This window comes from Chlorocebus sabaeus, chromosome 25, assembly GCF_047675955.1.
Source record: "Chlorocebus sabaeus isolate Y175 chromosome 25, mChlSab1.0.hap1, whole genome shotgun sequence".
NCBI classification, from domain to species: Eukaryota; Metazoa; Chordata; class Mammalia; order Primates; family Cercopithecidae; genus Chlorocebus; species Chlorocebus sabaeus.
Genome location: NC_132928.1, coordinates 54372621 through 54393881, shown reverse-complemented (window position 1 = coordinate 54393881; position 21261 = coordinate 54372621). Strand labels below are relative to the sequence as shown.

Here is a 21261-nt window from a genome sequence, read left to right as displayed (position 1 = left end):
CTACAGGTGATAATCTAGTCCACCACAAGAAAACTGGCCATTTCCACAAAAGTCCCCAGGGATTCGGGTATGTAGATGACCATGTACTCACGAGTAGAGAAGTTGGTGCTGATGGTGCCACTGGTGAGAGGCCCATTGGTGGCATACATGATGGCAGTATAGTGGGTGCTAGGAAGCAGGTCAACAAGCCGAAATTCCTCACTGACTCCGTCAACCAGGATGGTCTCTCCAGCAACTGAACTCAGATGAATATGAATAAGGGTTGAATAAGGCTACTCAGTTTAGGAAAGACCTACCAAATCCAAAGGCATTTCACATGGATTTACTACTAGAGAATTTTGGAAAAAAATCTTTCATAGGTTATCTAGCTTAGTATCTTACTCCATGCAAGGATTCCCCTCTCATCTCTTGTATCTTAATTGAAAACAAGTGTTCTTTATGTGCAGGTCAAATTGTCTTCTCTGTAACTTCTATTCGGGTCTCTGGAGTTATAAAGGATAAATCCAGTCTTTTGTCTACAAGGCCCCTTCCTCTCCACCATCCTTCCTAATCAAGTTCCCTCTGCACTGAACAGAAAATTCAGCCCCCACTTCCCATCACATTTATGTGACAATTTAAAAATCTTCACAGTTCTGTCTACTTTTCTCTGAACAAGTAACAGTTTATCAGTGTTCCTGCTAAAGTCCAAAACTCAGAGAACCGAGAACAATAATTGAGAGGTACTGACCAGTGAAATAAACAGGATCAGTCTGCACTTGTGCCACTTAAATTAATTAGTTAGGTTTTGGGAATGCCATGTGATATTGTTGTCACATGCCAAGATTATTGCTAATAAAAGACTTTCTTTGTAACCACTCCCCCTACTTCCCAATCCAATTTTGTTAGTTGATTTTTTATACCCATGGGCAGAGCTTTGCATTTATTTCTACTGCATTTTGCCTTGCTGATTGAGTTTTGGGCCACTGTTTCAGTTTATTAAAATATTTTTGAACTTGGATCCTATTGATCACAATTTTGTTTTATACACAAATTTGGTAAGCATGTCTTCTCTGAATTCATTCAAGCTGTTGATAAAACTGTTCATTAGTTCAGGGCCAACTCCTCTGTTGTGCAATTAGAATACTTGGAAATTATTTAGTGTTTAACAGTTTGCTGGGCACATTTCCAGACTAGGTAGGGCTTTGAGATTTCAAGTTTCTTGTGGTCTAAAGGCATACAAACAAGTTAAAATTCACACTAACGCTTAAGCTTTGGAAGAGCATATATAAGGATATCATCTTTTTCATGTCCCCCTTTGCACATCATGCCATTGATCAATGCTCCAGCCATACCAAATTATGGCAGTTCTTCAGACTTCTCACACTCTCACATCTCTGCAAATGCCCACAGTCTGCTCTTATTTCTTGAAATTCCCTTTCTTCACCTTTTCTTCTTTCACTTTATCTGAGACTTTTCTTCTTTCTTTCCCTCCACAGCTTGACACCAATCATAGTAGCCCATTGGACATGGCCCATGGTGTTTTGTGCATGTCTATAGCATACACTGCTCACATCAAGTTGTAACTATTTACTTCTCTGCAACATCATTAGAAGTGAGTTCCACAAAGATGAGAACTCAATTTTTGTTTCTGAATCCTTATAGCCTTGTAGAGTGTATGGCGCATGGGAGGGCATCAAGAGTATTTGTGGAATGAATGGAAGTTCATTGCTATGTTGGAGTTGTGTGTTTTGTGTCTGTGAGCAGATATGTCTGACTGCCTTCAGGGAAGCTTTGACAGAAGAGATAGGGTTGAAACCAAGACTCGACGGATGGGTTTTCTAGGCAGACAAGTGGGGGAGTTTCCTGGTGAAAGAAATAGCATGTGCCAATGCGTGGAGGCTTGAGAAAGCATGATGATCGTTCGAAAATGCGGGATCATGTTATGCAAGGAGGGGTGACAGGAATTAAGATGGATTGTGCATGCTCACAGAGGGGTTAGGACATATCCATAGTAATGATATCCCTTCTTCATGGAGGGTCATTCATTCAACTACAGTCCCAGCTAACTCCAAATATGACCTTTCATGTATTTTTCCTTGTTAACTAAGGACTGAGTGATAAGTGGGGTTTTCTAATGTCTTGATGAAATACAAATGTACTACCAGATTTGTCCATGAAAACAAAGACATAAAGTAGTTTTGATAAAACTTATTCTCGGTGAACCTGTGCTGATACATGGTAATCACTAATTCCTTTTCCAAGTTGTTTAATTGTCTGTTTTAGTTTTTACCTTCCTAAGATTTGACAATAAGTTTACTTCTTTGCAGCTTACAGAATTGGCTTTCACTGCCATTTTTGAAAACCAAGACATCTGCCTGCCTTCTGTCTTCTGGTATCTTTGTTCTCTGGATTCCTGAATATAACCCAAAACAATTCCGTGATCACATGTTTGATGTAGGCAGGGAAAGAACTTCCCTAAGCCTAGAGACTTGAAGGACTCAGTACTATTTTGCTTTGGGCTTCTCTGTTCTGTTCAGCTTCAATTGGTGTAAGGTGAACAAGCATGATGCAGAAGACAGTGAAATTCAAGATTTTGTGTTAGTTAAACCTGTTGGGCTGGATGTGAATAGAGAAGATAAAAACAACAGAAGAGTTTAGCTGTCCTGAATCTTTTGTCACCTGTTATCATGTACTATCTGTTCCAAACTTGGTCCTATATCTTCAGTATTTTTCTTGCTCTGCAAATATTTAGAAAAGCCTGCTTTCTTGTTTGTAGCATTTTGGGGGCAAGTCTTAGCTCTGTTCTGAGTTTTGTCCTCCTAGTGCTATTGCTCTGATTTTGTACTTGCCCTTGGTTACGTGCCTTTCTTGTACCTTTCAGATTCAGCTTTCTCAGTTCCTAGATTTGATACAGTTTGCAGAGTTTGGGAATATCTTTTTCTTTTCTTTTCTTTTTTTTTTTTTTTTTTTTTTTTTGAGATGGAGTCTCGCTATGACTCCAGGCTGGAGTGCAATGGCACGATCTTGGCTCACTGTAACCTCCACTTCCTGGCTTCAAGTGATTCTCTTGCCTCAGCCTCCCAAGTAGCTGGGACTACAGGTGTGCTCCACCACTCCCGGCTAATTTTCGTATTTTCAGAAGAGATAGGGTTTCACCATGTTGGCCAGGCTGGTCTTGAACTCCTTACCTCAAGTGATCCGTCTGCCTTGGCCTCCCAAAGTGTTGGGATTACAAGTGTGAGCCACGATGCCCAGCCTAGAGTTTGGGGATATCTTGAGGGCTTCATAGTATACCTGAAGTAGGAACATTTCTAATCTGTCCTTCGGATTGAAAAAATGTTTTGCTTATTCACATCATACTGGTCTGTAGCTCCAATTCCCACCATTCCCACAGGCCTGATCTGCAGTCCTGCAGACACCCACCTGCAAAGTGTGTGAGAACAATGACGTAGTTCTCCACCTCACCCACTGGTGCCTTCCACTGCAGCAGGGCTTCTGTTGGAGTGATGTTGGTAGCAATCAGATCCACAGGGTTGTCCATGGCTGAAACAGAATAGATGATCAGTTATAAGTAAGAGGAGCTGCAGGATAGAAATGCAGGGAATGATCTCAGAAGTTCCACTCATGGTACATGACTGCTGCTGCACTCTACAAAACAAAGAAGTGAGCAGAAACCTCTTCCCTTTCTCATCTTCTGGTTCCATCAGCCTCTTCCTTTTCTCCCTGCCCCCTTCTCTCAAGCAACCAGTTCTCCCCTAATTGCCCCCAGCTCTTCCTTTTAATTAATTCATTAACTTCTTATGTGCAGAATACTGTGCCAGGTACTACAGAGGATTTCAAGGTATGGCTGGAATGAATTTTCAACATTTAAATGTAGATGGAGCAACTAAGAACCCACAGAAATTGTTACAATTTTTTAGTTAATGAGATAATCATACTTCCCAGACTATTTGCACTTTTATAAATGTAAAGGTGTGCCTCGTGGAAAGATCTCTGTTAATGAGCTTCAGGAAGTGTGGTGGCAACTCCATAGGGGCAGGAGTATCCCCAGGACAGAGAACACAGAAGGTCCATCCATGGAATGACTGCATGGGCTCAGTCAGGTTGCCTCAAAAGTAATATCTGATTATTGGATGATTGCTTCACTGCTCACAGGTCTCACTCAGGACTGAGTCCTGGATATTCTTTTTGTTGCATTAAGAGTCAAAAGGATTCTTCCAGGCTTAGTAAGGAGGTCAAAAGAGCCTGTTAGAGGAACAGTGTGCTTGTCATAAGATCATCTTCCTAGTCTAATTTGCCCATGCTCTAAGCCTTTGCTTTATTACTGTGCTTTTCTTCCATCAGGTTAGAATTTATCACAAGTGGACGTTATTACAACAGTATAGGCATCAGCTTAACCTAAGCGTCATACGATTCACTTCTGAGAACCAAGATCTGCTGTGGATCTTATCCTATTCTCTAATTGAAAGTATTTTTTCACTTGCCTATGTCCTTTAGCACAAAGAAACAACCTGGAAAATATTTTCATAATATTAAAATTTGAATTGTATCCCTAATCTGCATGTTCAAAGAGTTTTCAAATGCAGCCCTTAGACTACACTTGGCTTGATCTATCTGAGACATGCATGATACCATGAGACAAACATGACACCCTGAAGGAGTACTCACTTCCAAAAGTTGTAAGATTGTAGACCTCAACATAAAACCACAACAAACAAACGGCAGCAAAATAAGACATTCTGGGGCAATCTAGTTATTGGAAGTTGCCAAAATAGCTCTGCCTAGACTGGAAGGAGGGCAGTTTGGATGGGCACACCATTGTGGTTGGTGTACCAAATATACCAAATATCTGCTTTAGAGATACTAGCTGCTCATGACCCAAGGAATTTTTTTTTTTCTTTTGAGAAACAAGGTCTTGCTCTGTCACTCAGGCTGGCATGCAGTGGCCTGATCATGGCTCACTGTAGCCTTGGACTCCTGGATTCAAGTGATCCTCCTGCCTCAGCCTCCCTGGTAGCTGAGACTACAGGTGCATGCATCCATGCCCTGCTAAAGAAATGAGTTTTTGACTGAAGTTGCTGCTCTCTTTTATCTTGGGGATAGGAGGCTCTTGAAATACATTTTATTTTTCTCAATGGGAAAAAAGATTAATTTCTGTAATATGAATTTCTAGGTTCAGGAAGGTGGGATAGAGGCTTCTTTTGGTTTATTGGACCTCACTTCTGGTCAACATTTGTTTATATTTTAATGGTCACATGTAATTTAATAGATAGGGCAAGACTGAATGACTGTGTTATCTGTGGTCTTAAGCCTGGAAGGAGACTAGGGAAGATCAGAATATCCTGCGCTGTCTTTAGAGAATAATTTTTGTGTTTGTGAAGGAATATTTCTTGGCCTATTGCCCTAGAGATGCTGTTTCTGAGCTTCTGAGAACATCTATAAAAGCAGTGAGAAATTCCAAAGTATATTTCCCTCATTTGGGAAATACCATTCTCCAGGGAAATTAAGCAACCGTAGAAAATCCAGGTGTTCTCGTAATGAGGCAAGCTTGATATTTTCCCACGTGCTGTGGGAATGATGGCCTAACTAGGAGGTTTGGTCTAGGGTTTGGGAATAGAAAACTTTGGCTGTGCCTGCTAGTGAGTTCTGCATGGTGTACTTGCTGAGGGACCAGAGACGGAGGATCAGTGGTGCTACCGAGAGTCCTCCTCAGACCCATTGTATGGGCTTGTTTTCAAGAAGGAGGCCATGGGATTTGGACTACCCTTCCCCACTTTCCCACATTGCAAGCCAGTCTCTCCCTTGCACCTCTCTTCCTCTGGTCATTATGCAGGAGCTGATGGAGGATGCAGAAGACATCTGGATATGACTAGAGGGCCTGTCAGAGGCATGAGCTACATGGTACCCCTGCAGGACGCCCAGGATGCCCACGGAGCCACATCACCTCCACTGCTTTGGTCCTGGTTGAGGGAGTTATGGCCACTTTGGTGCCTTCTTTCTTCCTGGAGCACAAAGCAAGAGCAAAGGCACCTTCTTGGTGGTTTCTGGCTATATCTGATAATGAATTTCATGACCCCAATTCCATTACTGGAATAACAACCCTTTTCTTCTCTGAGGTGAAATTTTCTTATCTGAGTCTTTTACAAAATCAGATGAATGATTCAGATATCTGTTTTAGAATTCACTTCTATCACATGTCTGAAAGAGCACTGTTTATGTTGGAAGTTCCATGAAAATTCCTAACCTAAACCAGCAAGACTTATAGAGGGCAACTCTCTAAACTTTTAGTATTAGAGAGGAGTATTAGGGGAAGAGAAATTGCAAATTGCCCTGCAAGACACAGTGGGTTAGAGGAGCACCCCGAAATGGAGCCCCAGCCTCCAGAACCTTTGTATGAGCCTGAACAACTTCACCCAGATCCTCAGCCAGGGTCCTAACTCGACACAGCAGGGAGACATGCCTACCTGTGTGCACGAGAGTACAGATGCGCTCGCTTTCCTCCCTGCCCCGCACGCTGTTGAGGCTGATTTCGTATTCGGTAGCTGGGTATAGTCTGGTGATGGTGAATTCTGTCACAGTGTTGGGCACCACTGAGCTGTCTAATCGTCCCACTGGAGAAGAGAAGAATCTACAGTTAAAATTCAGCAGCCCTCTCATTCAAGCAACCCATAGTACAGTCTATGTCAATAAAGCAGATGGGTGTGAGACTCAGTACTCAGTGCGGAGGGATGCTACATGGTTCATGGACTGGGAATGTTGGAGTGTGAAGAGGCTTTGCACACTGGTCTCATTTCTTCATTTTATGGACTCCTTGGAGCAAAGTAAAATTAGCTACCTATTAAGTGGTTTTCTAACAAACTGGTCTTCTCTAAGACAATGACATTAAGGCAGTATGGAGGGCACCGATGCAAGGAGCAGTCCCCGCAGTCCAGAGACAGTGTAGTCTAGAAAGCTGTCCTGTGTCCTCGCTGGAAGCGAGTGTGCCCTCCACTTCCTTAACAATGCCACATGTACCAGCAAGAACTGGCAGGGTGCAGGTGAGGTCTGGGCCAATTTCCTCTGACTTGTAACTTGGCTGGAGTGGCTAAAATGGGACCACATCACTGTGGTTCCCTCCAAGGCTCCATCTGGCTTTGCTGGGTCTTTAGCCATCCCTCTGGATCCTAGTCTTGAACTTCATTCTTGTAGGAAAGTTCTTGTGACCCTAGTTCTTGGCAGATTCTTTTGGGCCTCTTTGTTTCTCATGACACTGCCTAGATAATGGTGACCAGTTACTTCTGCTAGGGAAGGGCTTGCTTTCTGGGTGAATGTAATCAAGCCTTTCTCAAGAGGCATTGGTGAGTGCAGGGTTTCTTGGCTGCTCACCAGCCCACTCTCATTCTGATGGAGCATGCCACAGAGAAGAGGAAAAACTCAGGAGGAGTGGATGTTCTGTGGGATACGCTAATTCTCCCATATTCTTCATCCAAATCCTAGCATCTTTGAGAAGTCAAATTACTTTGTTACCTTGGGTAGGTCGATATGATACTCGGTAGTAATCAAAAGATGCAACAGGAGGGCTCCAGGAGACCATCACTGAGTCCTTGGTCACATTGCTAATTGTGATGTCTTTTGGGGGATCAATTCCTACAAGGACCCAGTGGTTGAGGGAAAAAGACAGAAAGCACAGTGTGAAAAAGAAATTCTCATCGCTGGTTTTATGTTGACCAAAAGCCAGTGTTGTCCCAAAGGCAGACAGGATCTTTCTGCATAATAGGGTATCGTTAAAACCATGGTGTTTCAATCAGGCTGGTGTTTCAATTGAAACCTTGTAGGTATGACTAAAGCTATGTCCATGGAGAATATTTTAACAACATAAAGCCAAGCTGGCAAGCTCTGTACCTGTTACCTATCTGCAGGCCAACTAGGAACTTTTTTTTAAATTCATATGTTTGTTTTGAATTGGGAGAAACATAGGCGTTTTCTCTGGGGCAATTTTTTTTTAAAAGATAAACCAAATTTTGCTTGTATCTCTTATTCTTTAGCAGTCACCTTTGGTTTCAGTTTTGAAAAACTGCCTATTGACTGTACAGGGGTTTCAGAGCACAAGTCCAGAACAAATCCATTTTCCTAAATTGTATTTCATTTATGCTATGGACTTTTCTTTATTCTTTTTCTTTTTCTTTTTTTTTAACTGCTAGGGGCTCACAGAGTTGATCAGCTGAGTGTTTAATCCACTTGTCCAGTTCGTGAGTTCTTGTTAGTAAGTAGGAAACGACCCAAACATATATGTCTTCACCCACATGCACCTCATATTTGAAACTGTATTTGGGAATAATGAGCTGGGATTGATCCAATTCATCTCAGAGTGCCTGTGTTTTCTAAGCAACATCCAAATCAACCCCATTCTCTGAGTGCCAGGTCACTACCTGATTGTATGCTAGTCCCATGTGAGACTAAGGAAGCATCATTTGTAGCAGTGACCTTTCCGGGCAGTTAAGAGGTGGCTCTCCAGAATAGGAACAGGTGTCTCTTCACTGTAGAGGGATTCCTGTTGCAGACTAGCTATCTCCAGTGCTTTTTTTTCTAAGCTGGTAGTGGGAGGTCTTTTGGACAAATGCATTCGAACTTTCACCTCCTCAAGACATTGACTTTGTCCCACCTTCCAAATGGGGGTTTCTCATCTAACGTATCTTCTTCAGCACTGGAGGAAGTAGCTGTTTCAGAATAGCTCATAGACTTTCTCTAGGCAGTCCCCTACTCCTTGGGTCTTTCTCTTTTAAAAGTTCATTGATTTGTCAAAGGCTACTGTGAGAACCCCTTTCATCACCTGCTGCCAAGTCCTCCAGCCTCACCTGTGGTGATGGAGCCCACAATGGGCTCAGAGGTCACTGTGCCATGGACTGCCACAAGGTTCACAATGTACTCTGTGGCTGGTTGCAGGCCCATCAGGACAGCATGCCTCTTGGTGGCATCCAGGGAGACCTCTGTCATCTCTTCTTCCTCATCCCTGGGGCTGTAGTTCAGAATAAGTCTGTCTGCTGGGGGAGATGGGTCACTCCAAGTGATGTTCACACTGGAGGAGGTCACATGAGAAAAGTGCAGATGAGAGATGGGGCGGAAGCCTGCAAAGCAAAGGAGATGGATGGTCCTGAAACACGTGAGAAGATGGGCCGTTGGGCCAGAAGAACTTCCTGGCTAAAGTGATCTGCTCTCCTTGTTAATAAGGGCTACACCTTCACCCACTAACCCAGAGATTCCACCTCTTTATTCTCCAGTCCTGTTCACTCCAGTTTTTCCAATCCAAATATGGGAAAATGGATTCTGTTAAAATGAGAAATACTTCTGCGAGTTAATCATAATACTGACCCAGGACTGAAAGCCTGTATCCTGGAAAGAATTTTACATGGTCCCATGGATTCTCTGTATTCCCACTGATTTACTGCAGCAGGGAAAGATGGACAGAATCAACTACTATGTCAAGGCCATAGAAAAACCAGACACAAGTTTTCAGGCAAGTAACACTGTTGCTCACCTCTCCCCTTTACTTCCAACCCTTCCCTCTTGATGCATTTATTAGTTTTGCATCTATCCTTTTCTACCCACCTCTCTTTTCTCCAAAGGAAATGGAACATTGGAAGAGTGAGTTGCCTGGATGAATTTCTCACACTAAGATCCACCAATCCCTGAACCTGGCTGGGATTTCTGCTGCTCTGGTACCTGTGAAAGCATCCACAGTGGACTCCAAGCTCTGCTGCCGACCCCTCTCAGCAGTGATGGAAATGATGTACTCTGCCCCAGGCTCTAGATCTGTCAATGTGTACGAGGTCCTGTCCTTGGGTACAGTGACTTCTGAGGCGATCCCAGAGGATGGGGTAAAGGTAATTCGGTAGTGATCAATGGGTCCACTGGCCTTAGTCCAGATGAGGGAGATGGAGGTCTCCGAGGAGGCTGTCACCATGAGGTCTCGGGGACTGTCAAGTTCTGTGGATTGACATAAATGGCCTATTTTACACATGTTCCCCAGGAAGGCAGTATTTATTGGCCTGCTTTGTGTGTTTGCAAGCTATCAGCAGGCCTGCTGACTATAAGCACTAGCTTGTCATTGCTGACACTTATCTCATATTTTGCTAAGCACCTTCCCTCTGAATGATGGCCAGGGGCTTGGCAAACAGACGAACAATCTGCAGAAAGGCATGATGAGCTCTGATACCACTGGATTGCATCCACCTCTGGGACAAAGCTGGCTGCTGATTTTCAAGCTCCTCATATTCATTTTCTCCCATCCTTTCTCAATAAGCCAATAAGGACAAAATGGTAGCTACCACCAAGTAGGGATATGCCATCCTGGTAACAGAAGGGCACCACCCTCCAACCCTGAGGCTATTTTGACTTGTTCTAACCATAGCCAGGCAGGCAGCTAGATTTGAGGAACTGGAGACCTTTGTCCATGTGGTTCTCTAGAGAGGCTGAACCTTGGGACAAGGACTGGTCTAAAATCCCTAGCCCAGCCCAGGCTGCTAGTACCATAGCTGCTGAAATGACTTTGAAATTTACCCAGGATTTGGAAGCAAAACTGCTGAATCCAGAGCAGAAAGGGTCTCAACTGGACTTTTCTTCTGCCCTCAGATTTAATGGGTTGTTGCAAGGCTAGACCTTCACCCAAGTGGCCTTTGTGAGGGCATCTGTGGTGCATGCAGGGTGAAGATGCCCCATTCTGCCTGCTGTCGGGGTGGTCTAGATAAAAATCTAGCCTGCAATGGCATCAGCCTATTTAGGATTTTCTACCTCTGCTCTGTACAGCCCTGAGCAGCTCTTCAGACCATGAGGAACCGAGCATAGGTCTATGGGGAAGAGAGTGACTCCATCCTGCATGTCAGAGGTTAGGGAATAGGCATAGGGTAGATGTTGTTTCTAGGCTGACAGTTGTCACCAGAGCCTTGTTCACTGGAAGGCATTGCTTTCTGACTAATTTTTGCTAGGACGAGCCTCCATGACTCCTTAGGCTTATAGGCTAACCTGGTCTTCCTCAGCAGTCCTCCTACTCACCAGTCCTGGCATTCATGGTGGCTGGTACGCTTTGTTGTGAGTTCATGACGGCAGATATTCCAACTCCATACTCAGTGCCAGGTACCAGATCTATCAGTGGATGGAGAAACAAACATTATTCTGTGTATGGGGCAGGGCTAGGAAGGCTGAAAGCTGGGAAGAAAATGATCTTAGACTCTTACTCATACCTTGTGTTTAGTCCTCCTTGAATCCTCTCCTAATTTCAACTATTAGGAAATCCCAATTTCACTATTTAGGAATCCAAGTCAATAGGACAAACCAGCCCATGTGGAGCTTCCTTCTTGCAGCCAGACTCTCTGGGAAGGCAGAGAACCTGCCTTGTCAGTGACCTTCAGAGGTGTGCTCACCTAAGTATACAAAGACTCCTTGTATGCTTAGCGTCTCAGGTTGGCTTGAACCAGTGAGGGGATTTCTTGCTTAAATTGTGAATTTCGGGAGTATGTAATCAAGAGAGACAGTGTGGACATAGGCCTGTAAAGCATTTCTTGAATGTTATATACAAGGACCAAGTTACACCTTTTATAGGCGTTGAGGCCATATAGGGACTCCTGGGTCCATTCTAGGGAGGAACAGTGGATGGATTTTTTTTTTCTAAGCACAGGGCTGTCAAGTAGGGGCATGCAGAAGTCCTGTTGCTGTGGGCTCCCCACCAAGTTCAGTAATTCAGGCCTCAGGGTATCTAAGGTTGTGGATCTAATTTTAGAATAACTTCCAGGGGAGTCCAGGAAGACAGAGGAAATGCAAAAACTGTCTCACTAAAGGGTGTAAGCTTCTCTGAGGAAATTCTTTGGGAGGTTTACCACAAAGGATCCCTGAGAGGCTCCTAAAAGATCTAGAATTCTGTGGGTTCTCTCCTTGCCCTCTTTCTTTTTTTTTTTTTTAATTTATTTATTATTATTATTATACTTTAAGTTCTAGGGTACATGTGCATAACGTGCAGGTTTGTTACATATGTATACTTGTGCCATGTTGCTGTGCTACACCCATCAACTCGTCATTTACATCAGGTATAACTCCCAATGCCATCCCTCCCCCCTCCCCCCTCCCCATGATAGGCCCCGGTGTGTGATGTTCCCCTTCCCAAGTCCAAGTGATCTCATTGTTCAGTTCCCACCTATGAGTGAGAACATGCGGTGTTTGGTTTTCTGTTCTTGTGATAGTTTGCTAAGAATGATGGTTTCCAGCTGCATCCATGTCCCTACAAAGGACACAAACTCATCCTTTTTTATGGCTGCATAGTATTCCATGGTGTATATGTGCCACATTTTCTTAATCCAGTCTGTCACTGATGGACATTTGGGTTGATTCCAAGTCTTTGCTATTGTGAATAGTGCCGCAATAAACATATGTGTGCATGTGTCTTTATAGCAGCATGATTTATAATCCTTTGGGTATATACCCAGTAATGGGATGGCTGGGTCATATGGTACATCTAGTTCTAGATCCTTGAGGAATTGCCATACTGTTTTCCATAATGGTTGAACTAGTTTACAATCCCACCAACAGTGTAAAAGTGTTCCTATTTCTCCACATCCTCTCCAGCACCTGTTGTTTCCTGACTTTTTAATGATCACCATTCTAACTGGTGTGAGATGGTATCTCATTGTGGTTTTGATTTGCATTTCTCTGATGGCCAGTGATGATGAGCATTTTTTCATGTGTCTGTTGGCTGTATGAATGTCTTCTTTTGAGAAATGTCTGTTCATATCCTTTGCCCACTTTTTGATGGGGTTGTTTGTTTTTTTCTCATAAATTTGTTTGAGTTCTTTGTAGGTTCTGGATATTAGCCCTTTGTCAGATGAGTAGATTGCAAAGATTTTCTCCCATTCTGTAGGTTGCCTGTTCACTCTGATGGTAGTTTCTTTTGCTGTGCAGAAGCTCTTTAGTTTAATTAGATCCCATTTGTCAATTTTGGCTTTTGCTGCCGTTGTTTTTGGTGTTTTAGACATGAAGTCTTTGCCCATGCCTATGTCCTGAATGGTATTACCTAGGTTTTCCTCTAGGGTTTTTATGGTATTAGGTCTAACATTTAAGTCTCGAATCCATCTTGAATTAATTTTCGTATAAGGAGTAAGGAAAGGATCCAGTTTCAGCTTTCTACTTATGGCTAGCCAATTTTCCCAGCACCATTTATTAAATAGGGAATCCTTTCCCCATTTCTTGTTTCTCTCAGGTTTGTCAAAGATCAGATGGCTGTAGATGTGTGGTATTATTTCTGAGGACTCTGTTCTGTTCCATTGGTCTATATCTCTGTTTTGGTACCAGTACCATGCTGTTTTGGTTACTGTAGCCTTGTAGTATAGTTTGAAGTCAGGTAGCGTGATGCTTCCAGCTTTGTTCTTTTGACTTAGGATTGTCTTGGAGATGCGGGCTCTTTTTTGGTTCCACATGAACTTTACAGCAGTTTTTTCCAATTCTGTGAAGAAACTCATTGGTAGCTTGATGGGGATGGCATTGAATCTATAAATAACCTTGGGCAGTATGGCCATTTTCACGATATTGATTCTTCCTATCCATGAGCATGGTATGTTCTTCCATTTGTTTGTGTCCTCTTTTATTTCACTGAGCAGTGGTTTGTAGTTCTCCTTGAAGAGGTCCTCTACATCCCTTGTAAGTTGGATTCCTAGGTATTTTATTCTCTTTGAAGCAATTGTGAATGGAAGTTCATTCATGATTTGGCTCTCTGTTTGTCTGTTACTGGTGTATACGAATGCTTGTGATTTTTGCACATTAATTTTGTATCCTGAGACTTTTCTGAAGTTGCTTATCAGCTTAAGGAGATTTTGGGCTGAGACAATGGGGTTTTCTAAATATACAATCATGTCATCTGCAAACAGGGACAATTTGACTTCTTCTTTTCCTAACTGAATCCCCTTGATTTCTTTTTCTTGCCTGATTGCCCTAGCCAGAACTTCCAACACTATGTTGAATAGGAGTGGTGAGAGAGGGCATCCCTGTCTTGTGCCAGTTTTCAAAGGGAAATTTTCCAGTTTTTGCCCATTCAGTATGATATTGGCTGTGGGTTTGTCATAAATAGCTTATTATTTTGAGGTACGTTCCATCAATACCGAATTTATTGAGCGTTTTTAGCATGAAAGGCTGTTGAATTTTGTCAAAAGCCTTTTCTGCATCTATTGGGATAATCATGTGGTTCTTGTCTTTGGTTCTGTTTATATGCTGGATTATGTTTATTGATTTGCGAATGTTGAACCAGCCTTGCATCCCAGGGATGAAGCCCACTTGATCATGGTGGATAAGCTTTTTGATGTGCTGCTGAATCCGGTTTGCCAGTATTTTATTGAGGACTTTTGCATCGATGTTCATCAGGGATATTGGTCTAAAATTCTCTTTTTTTGTTGTGTCTCTGCCAGGCTTTGGTATCAGGATGATGTTGGCCTCATAAAATGAGTTAGGGAGGATTCCCTCTTTTTCTATTGATTGGAATAGTTTCAGAAGGAATGGTACCAGCTCCTCCTTGTACCTCTGGTAGAATTCAGCTGTGAATCCATCTGGTCCTGGACTTTTTTTCGTTGGTAGGCTATTAATTATTGCCTCAATTTCAGAGCCTGCTATTGGTCTATTCAGGGATTCAACTTCTTCCTGGTTTAGTCTTGGAAGAGTGTAAGTGTCCAGGATATAATCCATTTCTTCTAGATTTTCTAGTTTATTTGCATAGAGGTGTTTATAGTATTCTCTGATGGTAGTTTGTATTTCTGTGGGCCTGGTGGTGATATCCCCTTTATCATTTTTTATTGCGTCGATTTGATTCTTCTCTCTTTTCTTCTTTATTAGTCTTGCTAGCAGTCTGTCAATTTTGTTGATCTTTTCAAAAAACCAACTCCTGGATTCATTGATTTTTTGGAGGGTTTTTTGTGTCTCTATCTCCTTCAGTTCTTCTCTGATCTTAGTTATTTCTTGCCTTCTGCTAGCTTTTGAATGCGTTTGCTCTTGCTTCTCTAGTTCTTTTAATTGTGATGTTAGAGTGTCAATTTTAGATCTTTCCTGCTTTCTCTTGTGGGCATTTAGTGCTATAAATTTCCCTCTACACACTGCTTTAAATGTGTCCCAGAGATTCTGGTATGTTGTATCTTTGTTCTCATTGGTTTCAAAGAACATCTTTATTTCTGCCTTCATTTCGTTATGTACCCAGTAATCATTCAGGAGCAGGTTGTTCAGTTTCCATGTAGTTGAGTGGTTTTGATTGAGTTTCTTAGTCCTGAGTTCTAGTTTGATTGCACTGTGGTCTGAGAGACAGTTTGTTATAATTTCTGTTCTTGTACATTTGCTGAGGAGTGTTTTACTTCCAATTATGTGGTCAATTTTGGAGTAAGTGCGATGTGGTGCTGAGAAGAATGTATATTCTGTTGATTTGGGGTGGAGAGTTCTATAGATATCTATTAGGTCTACTTGCTGCAGAGATGAGTTCAATTCCTGGATATCCTTGTTAACTTTCTGTCTTGTTGATCTGTCTAATGTTGACAGTGGAGTGTTGAAGTCTCCCATTATTATTGTATGGGAGTCTAAGTCTCTTTGTAAGTCTCTAAGGACTTGCTTTATGAATCTGGGTGCTCCTGTATTGGGTGCATATATATTTAGGATAGTTAGCTCTTCCAGTTGAATTGATCCTTTTACGATTATGTAATGGCCTTCTTTGTCTCTTTTGATCTTTGATGGTTTAAAGTCTGTTTTATCAGAGACTAGTATTGCAACCCCTGCTTTTTTTTGTTCTCCATTTGCTTGGTAAATCTTCCTCCATCCCTTTATCTTGAGCCTATGTATGTCTCTGCGTGTGAGATGGGTCTCCTGAATACAGCGGACTGATGGGTCTTAACTCTTTATCCAGTTTACTAGTCTGTGTCTTTTAATTGCAGCATTTAGTCCATTTACATTTAAGGTTAAGATTGTTATGTGTGAACTTGATCCTGCCATTATGATATTAACTGGTTATTTTGCTTGTTAGTTGATGCAGTTTCTTCCTAGCCTAAATGGTCTTTACATTTTGGCATGTTTTTGCAGTGGCTGGTACCGGTTGTTCCTTTCCATGTTTAGTGCTTCCTTCTCTTTGTTTAGCACCATGTTTAGTGCTTCAGGGTCTCTTGTAAGGCAGGCCTAGTGGTGACAAAATCTCTAAGCATTTGCTTATCTGTAAAAGATTTTATTTCTCCTTCACTTATGAAACTTAGTTTGGCTGGATATAAAATTCTGGGTTGAAAATTCTTTTCTTTAAGAATGTTGAATATTGGCCCCCACTCTCTTCTGGCTTGTAGAGTTTCTGCCGAGAGATCTGCTGTTAGTCTGATGGGCTTCCCTTTTTGGGTAACCCAACCTTTCTCTCTGGCTGCCCTTAAGATTTTTTCCTTCATTTCAAGTTTGGTGAATCTGGCAATTATGTGTCTTGGAGTTGCTCTTCTCGAGGAGTATCTTTGTGGCATTCTCTGTATTTCCTGGATTTGAATGTTGGCCTGCCCTACTAGGTTGGGGAAGTTCTCCTGGATGATATCCTGAAGAGTGTTTTCCAACTTGGTTCCATTTTCCCCCTCACTTTCAGGCACCCCAATCAGACGTAGATTTGGTCTTTTTACATAATCCCATACTTCTTGCAGGCTTTGTTCATTTCTTTTTCTTCTTTTTTCTTTTGGTTTCTCTTCTTGCTTCATTTCGTTCATTTGATCCTCAATCGCTGATACTCTTTCTTCCAGTTGATCAAGTCGGTTACTGAAGCGTGTGCATTTGTCACGTATTTCTCGTGTCATGGTTTTCATCTCTTTCATTTCGTTTATGACCTTCTCTGCATTAATTACTCTAGCCATCAATTCTTCCACTTTTTTTTCAAGATTTTTAGTTTCTTTGCACTGGGTACATAATTCCTCCTTTAGCTCTGAGAAGTTTGATGGACTGAAGCCTTCTTCTCTCATCTCGTCAAAGTCATTCTCCATCAAGCTTTGATCCGTTGCTGGCGATGAGCTGCGCTCCTTTGCCGGGGGAGATGCGCTCTTATTTTTTGAATTTCCAGCTTTTCTGCCCTGCTTTTTCCCCATCTTTGTGGTTTTATCTGCCTCTGGTCTTTGATGATGATGGTGACGTACTGATGGGGTTTTGGTGTAGGTGTCCTTCCTGTTTGATAGTTTTCCTTCTAACAGTCAGGGCCCTCAGCTGTAGGTCTGTTGGAGATTGCTTGAGGTCCACTCCAGACCCTGTTTGCCTGGGTGTCAGCAGCAGAGGCTGCAGAAGATAAAATATTGCTGAACAGCGAGTGTACCTGTCTGATTCTTGCTTTGGAGGTTTCCTCTCAGGGGTGTACTCTACCCTGTGAGGTGTGGGGTGTCAGACTGCCCCTAGTGGGGGATGTCTCCCAGTTAGGCTACTCAGGGGTCAGGGACCCACTTGAGCAGGCAGTCTGTCCCTTCTCAGATCTCAACCTCCGTGTTAGGAGATCCACTGCTCTCTTCACAGCTGTCAGACAGAGTCGTTTGCGTCTGCAGAGGTTTCTGCTGCTTCCGTTGTTGTTTACTGTGCCCTGTCCCCAGAGGTGGAGTCTACAGAGACAGGCAGGTTTCCTTGAGCTGCTGTGAGCTCCACCCAGTTCGAGCTTCCCAGCGGCTTTGTTTACCTACTTAAGCCTCAGCAATGGCAGGCGCCCCTCCCCCAGCCTCGCTGCTGCCTTGCCGCGAGATCGCAGACTGCTGTGCTAGCAATGAGGGCGGCTCCCTGGGCGTGGGACCCTCCCGGCCAGGTGTGGGATATGATCTCCTGGTGTGCCTGTTTGCTTAAAGTGCAGTATTGGGGTGGGAGTTACCCGATTTTCCAGGTGTTGTGTGTCTCAGTTCCCCTGGCTAGGAAAAGGGATTCCCTTTCCCCTTGCACTTCCCAGGTGAGGCGATGCCTCGCCCTGCTTCAGCTCTCGCTCGTCAGGCTGCAGCAGCTGACCAGCACCGATTGTCCGGCACTCCCTAGTGAGATCAACCCAGTACCTCAGTTGAAAATGCAGAAATCACCGGTCTTCTGTGTCGCTCACGCTGGGAGTTGGAGACTGGAGCCGTTCCTATTCGGCCATCTTGCTCCGCCCCCCTCCTTGCCCTCTTTCACATTTATTTTCAGACTGACCAGTTTGACTGGTGTACTAGTTTCCTATTGCTGCTGTAACACATCACCACAATTTAGTGACTTATAACAACAAAAGTAGATTCTTTTACAGTTAGTTCAGGAGGTCTGCAGTCTAAAGTAGTTCAGCAGGGCTGCATTCCTTCTGGAGGCTCTAGGAGAAAATCCATTTCCCTGCCTTTTCTAACTTCTAGAGGCTGCCTGCCTTCTTTGGTTCATGGTCTCTTAATCTATCTTCAAAGCCAGCAGCTTGAAACGATCAAATCTGTTTTCTCTCTCTGACCTCTGCTCCTATCATTGCATCTACTCTGACTCTGACCTCCCTACATCCATCTTATGAAAATCCTTGTGATCATGTTGGACCCACCTGCATAGGACAGGCTAGTCTCTCCTTCTCAAGATCTTTAATTTAATCACACCTGCAAAGTCCTTTTTGCCGTGTAAGGTGGTTATATTCACAGATGCTGGGGATTCTTTGAGGGCTATTTCATCTATTACAACTGGCATCAAACTCATCTTTATCTATTAGGACTGGGATTGTAGAAAAACCCAACAAAGGCGGGGCACGGTGGCTCATGCCTATAATCCCAATACTTTGGGAGACCGAGGTGCGTGGATCACCTGAGGTCAGGAGTTTGAGACCAGCCTGACCAATATGGTGAAACCTGTCTCTACTAAAATTACAAAAATTAGCCTGGTGTGGTGGTTTGCATCTGTAGTCCCAGCTACTTGGGAGGTTGAGGCAGGAGAATCACTTGAACCCAGGAGGCGGGGGTTGCAGTGAGCCAAGATCACGCCACTGCACTCCAGCCTCGGTGACAAAGTGAGACTCTGTATCAAAAAAACAAAAACAAACAAACAAACAAAAACAAAACAAAACAAAACAAAAAACCCAGCAAAATCAAGTGATCACCCTGCCAACCTCTAATGGTCAGTCTGAGTCCTTCCAGTAGGCTCTTTGTGGGACTTTGTGTGGGCTCATGGCTGATTGCAATGGTATTCTGTGTTTATATAACATCTGTGTTTTTCAGAATGGATTGTGTTTTAAAGTCTCATCACAACCTTGGGAGGAAGGTGGAATAAGCAGTCTTTTCTCCATCTGCATTAGCTTCCTATGACTGCTCTTATAAATTACCACACACAGTGTGGCTTAAAACAGACATGTGTCCTCTCACAGTTCTGAAGTCTAGAAGTCTGAAATCAAAGTGTCTCCAGGACCACGTTTCCTCTGAAGGCTCAAGGAGACTTAGGTTCTGGTGGTTGCCAGCACTCCCTGGCATTCCTTGGCTTGTAGTTGCATCACCCCAGTCTCTGCCTCTGTAGACACATGGCCTTCTCCCTGTGTGTCTGTGTCTTCCCCTCTTCTTATAAACACACCAGTGACATTGAATTTAGGGGCCACCCTAATCCAGTATGACCTCATCTTAACTCTACTGCATCTGTAAAGACCTTATTTCCAAATAAGGTCACACTCATGGGTTTGGGGTGGACATGCATTTTGAGGGGACTGTTATTCAACAGAGTACATCATCTTTTTATAAAAAGAAACTGTGGCACAGAGTAAGTCTGTGACCAGCTAGAGATGCCCCGTTGGCTTCTGGTCTCAGAGTTCAGGGCTTTTAGGAGGAATGGGATGTCCTATTACTTCTTCCATTACACTGGCTTTTCAGGGCAGCTGTGATTTCTCTGGAATCCCTGATTTTGATTGGAAATACTTTGAGCAACATTTCTTTAACAAATGGCTTGGCTTGGCCAAGAGGAATGCTGCCTGGCAGCCAGCGGGTTCTTCATCCCCTTCCTCAGTAGGGTTTCATGCAGTCCATGCAATAAATGTTGCTTAAGCATGGCAGAGCTTACCAGGCCAGTTTCCCTCCCAGGAATGCAGTCCCGAAGCCCTGTCTGGGTAGGCATTTGAATCAGCCCTCTTTCTTTTCTTGAACCAGCTTGCTTTCTTTCCCAACCCTAATTCCTTCTTTCTCTAAAGTGGCAACACCAGTGGAGGTAAACTTTGAAGTTTGACAGCCTTTGACGTCTGACATATCTATGTTTATATTCAGTCTCTTCCACCTTTTACCTGTGTAATTTTGATTACTTAACATCTTTGAGCCTCAATTTCTGAAGAATGAGAATAATAACAGCATCTATATCAGTGGGTCATCATGAGGATTATATGAGTCCAAGTGTTTAAAGTCCAGTGCCTGGATCTTACTGGTAATAGCTAATATTTTATTACTTTGCACAGAGAACTATTCCTGGATTTTGAATACATTTTTTTTGTGAGTGGTCTCATCAACTACAAAAAGTAACCCAGGCAAGTACAGGCTCTTCCTGGGTACACCTGTTGTTATTGGTTTGCTGGGGCCTAGCCTGTTGGCTCTGTTGGAAACCAGTGATTCAGGGAGTCCAGGTGGCTGTGAGGACCTTGCCCCTGGCTGGGCTGAGTACCTATCTCTAGATTGAGTGGGTGATTGCAGTACCTCCAGATCCATTTGAAGCACAGATTTATCTCCATCAATATGTTCAGTGAGTCCCAGGTACATCCTTGGTTGCAGAAATGAGATTACCTTTGGGACATAAACTATTTTTATCAGGCAACTGATTGAGACCTTCAATTGCCTATAATGAAGTAGAAATTCTCCAACATAGATGAAGGGTGACAGATCGAGGGAATAAGACAGAAATTATATGCTGCCAAACAGATCTAACATGTAACGTTTTCATCCCAGTTTCTTATTTATGAAGCTTAAATGAAATGTTCAATAATTTACAATGGAATCATCTTCTCCCAGAAAACTGCAGAGCAGAATTTAAAGCATTCTCTTCCCAGGTTTTCTGTCTAGAGGATGGAAAAGTGGGACTCGCTTATAGGTTCGTGTCTGCTGCTTTCCTTTGATTTTCAGCAGCTTTCTTCCATGCTACAAGTGAATTGTTGCTCTTTGTCAGCAGGTAAAATATAGTTCTGCTGGAAAAAAAACCCACAAGTATCTGAGGCATAGCCAGTACACCTATATATCAGCACTCTGAGTACTCCTAGGCATTTCTCACTTTTTAAAGACCCCATTGCTCTCTATCAATGCCCCCTTTATCTCTCCATCCAACTCCTGCAAGTGGTAACATATAAATGGCCCTGTT

General features: G+C 43.1%; 1 protein-coding gene across 2 annotated transcripts in view; it reads right to left on the bottom strand.

Annotated features, from left to right (window-relative positions):
- TNR (tenascin R) overlaps positions 1-21261 on the bottom strand; it is a 425309-nt gene that overhangs the window by 36755 nt on the left and 367293 nt on the right. For both annotated transcript variants that reach the window (XM_007989404.3, XM_037985917.2), the window contains 7 exons: positions 11008-11097; positions 9679-9942; positions 8814-9083; positions 7486-7605; positions 6444-6590; positions 3403-3522; positions 92-235 (listed from right to left, as the gene is read on the bottom strand). In XM_007989404.3, coding sequence (XP_007987595.3) covers positions 92-235; positions 3403-3522; positions 6444-6590; positions 7486-7605; positions 8814-9083; positions 9679-9942; positions 11008-11097 — 1155 coding nt within the window. The remainder of the gene's footprint in view (positions 1-91; positions 236-3402; positions 3523-6443; positions 6591-7485; positions 7606-8813; positions 9084-9678; positions 9943-11007; positions 11098-21261) is intronic.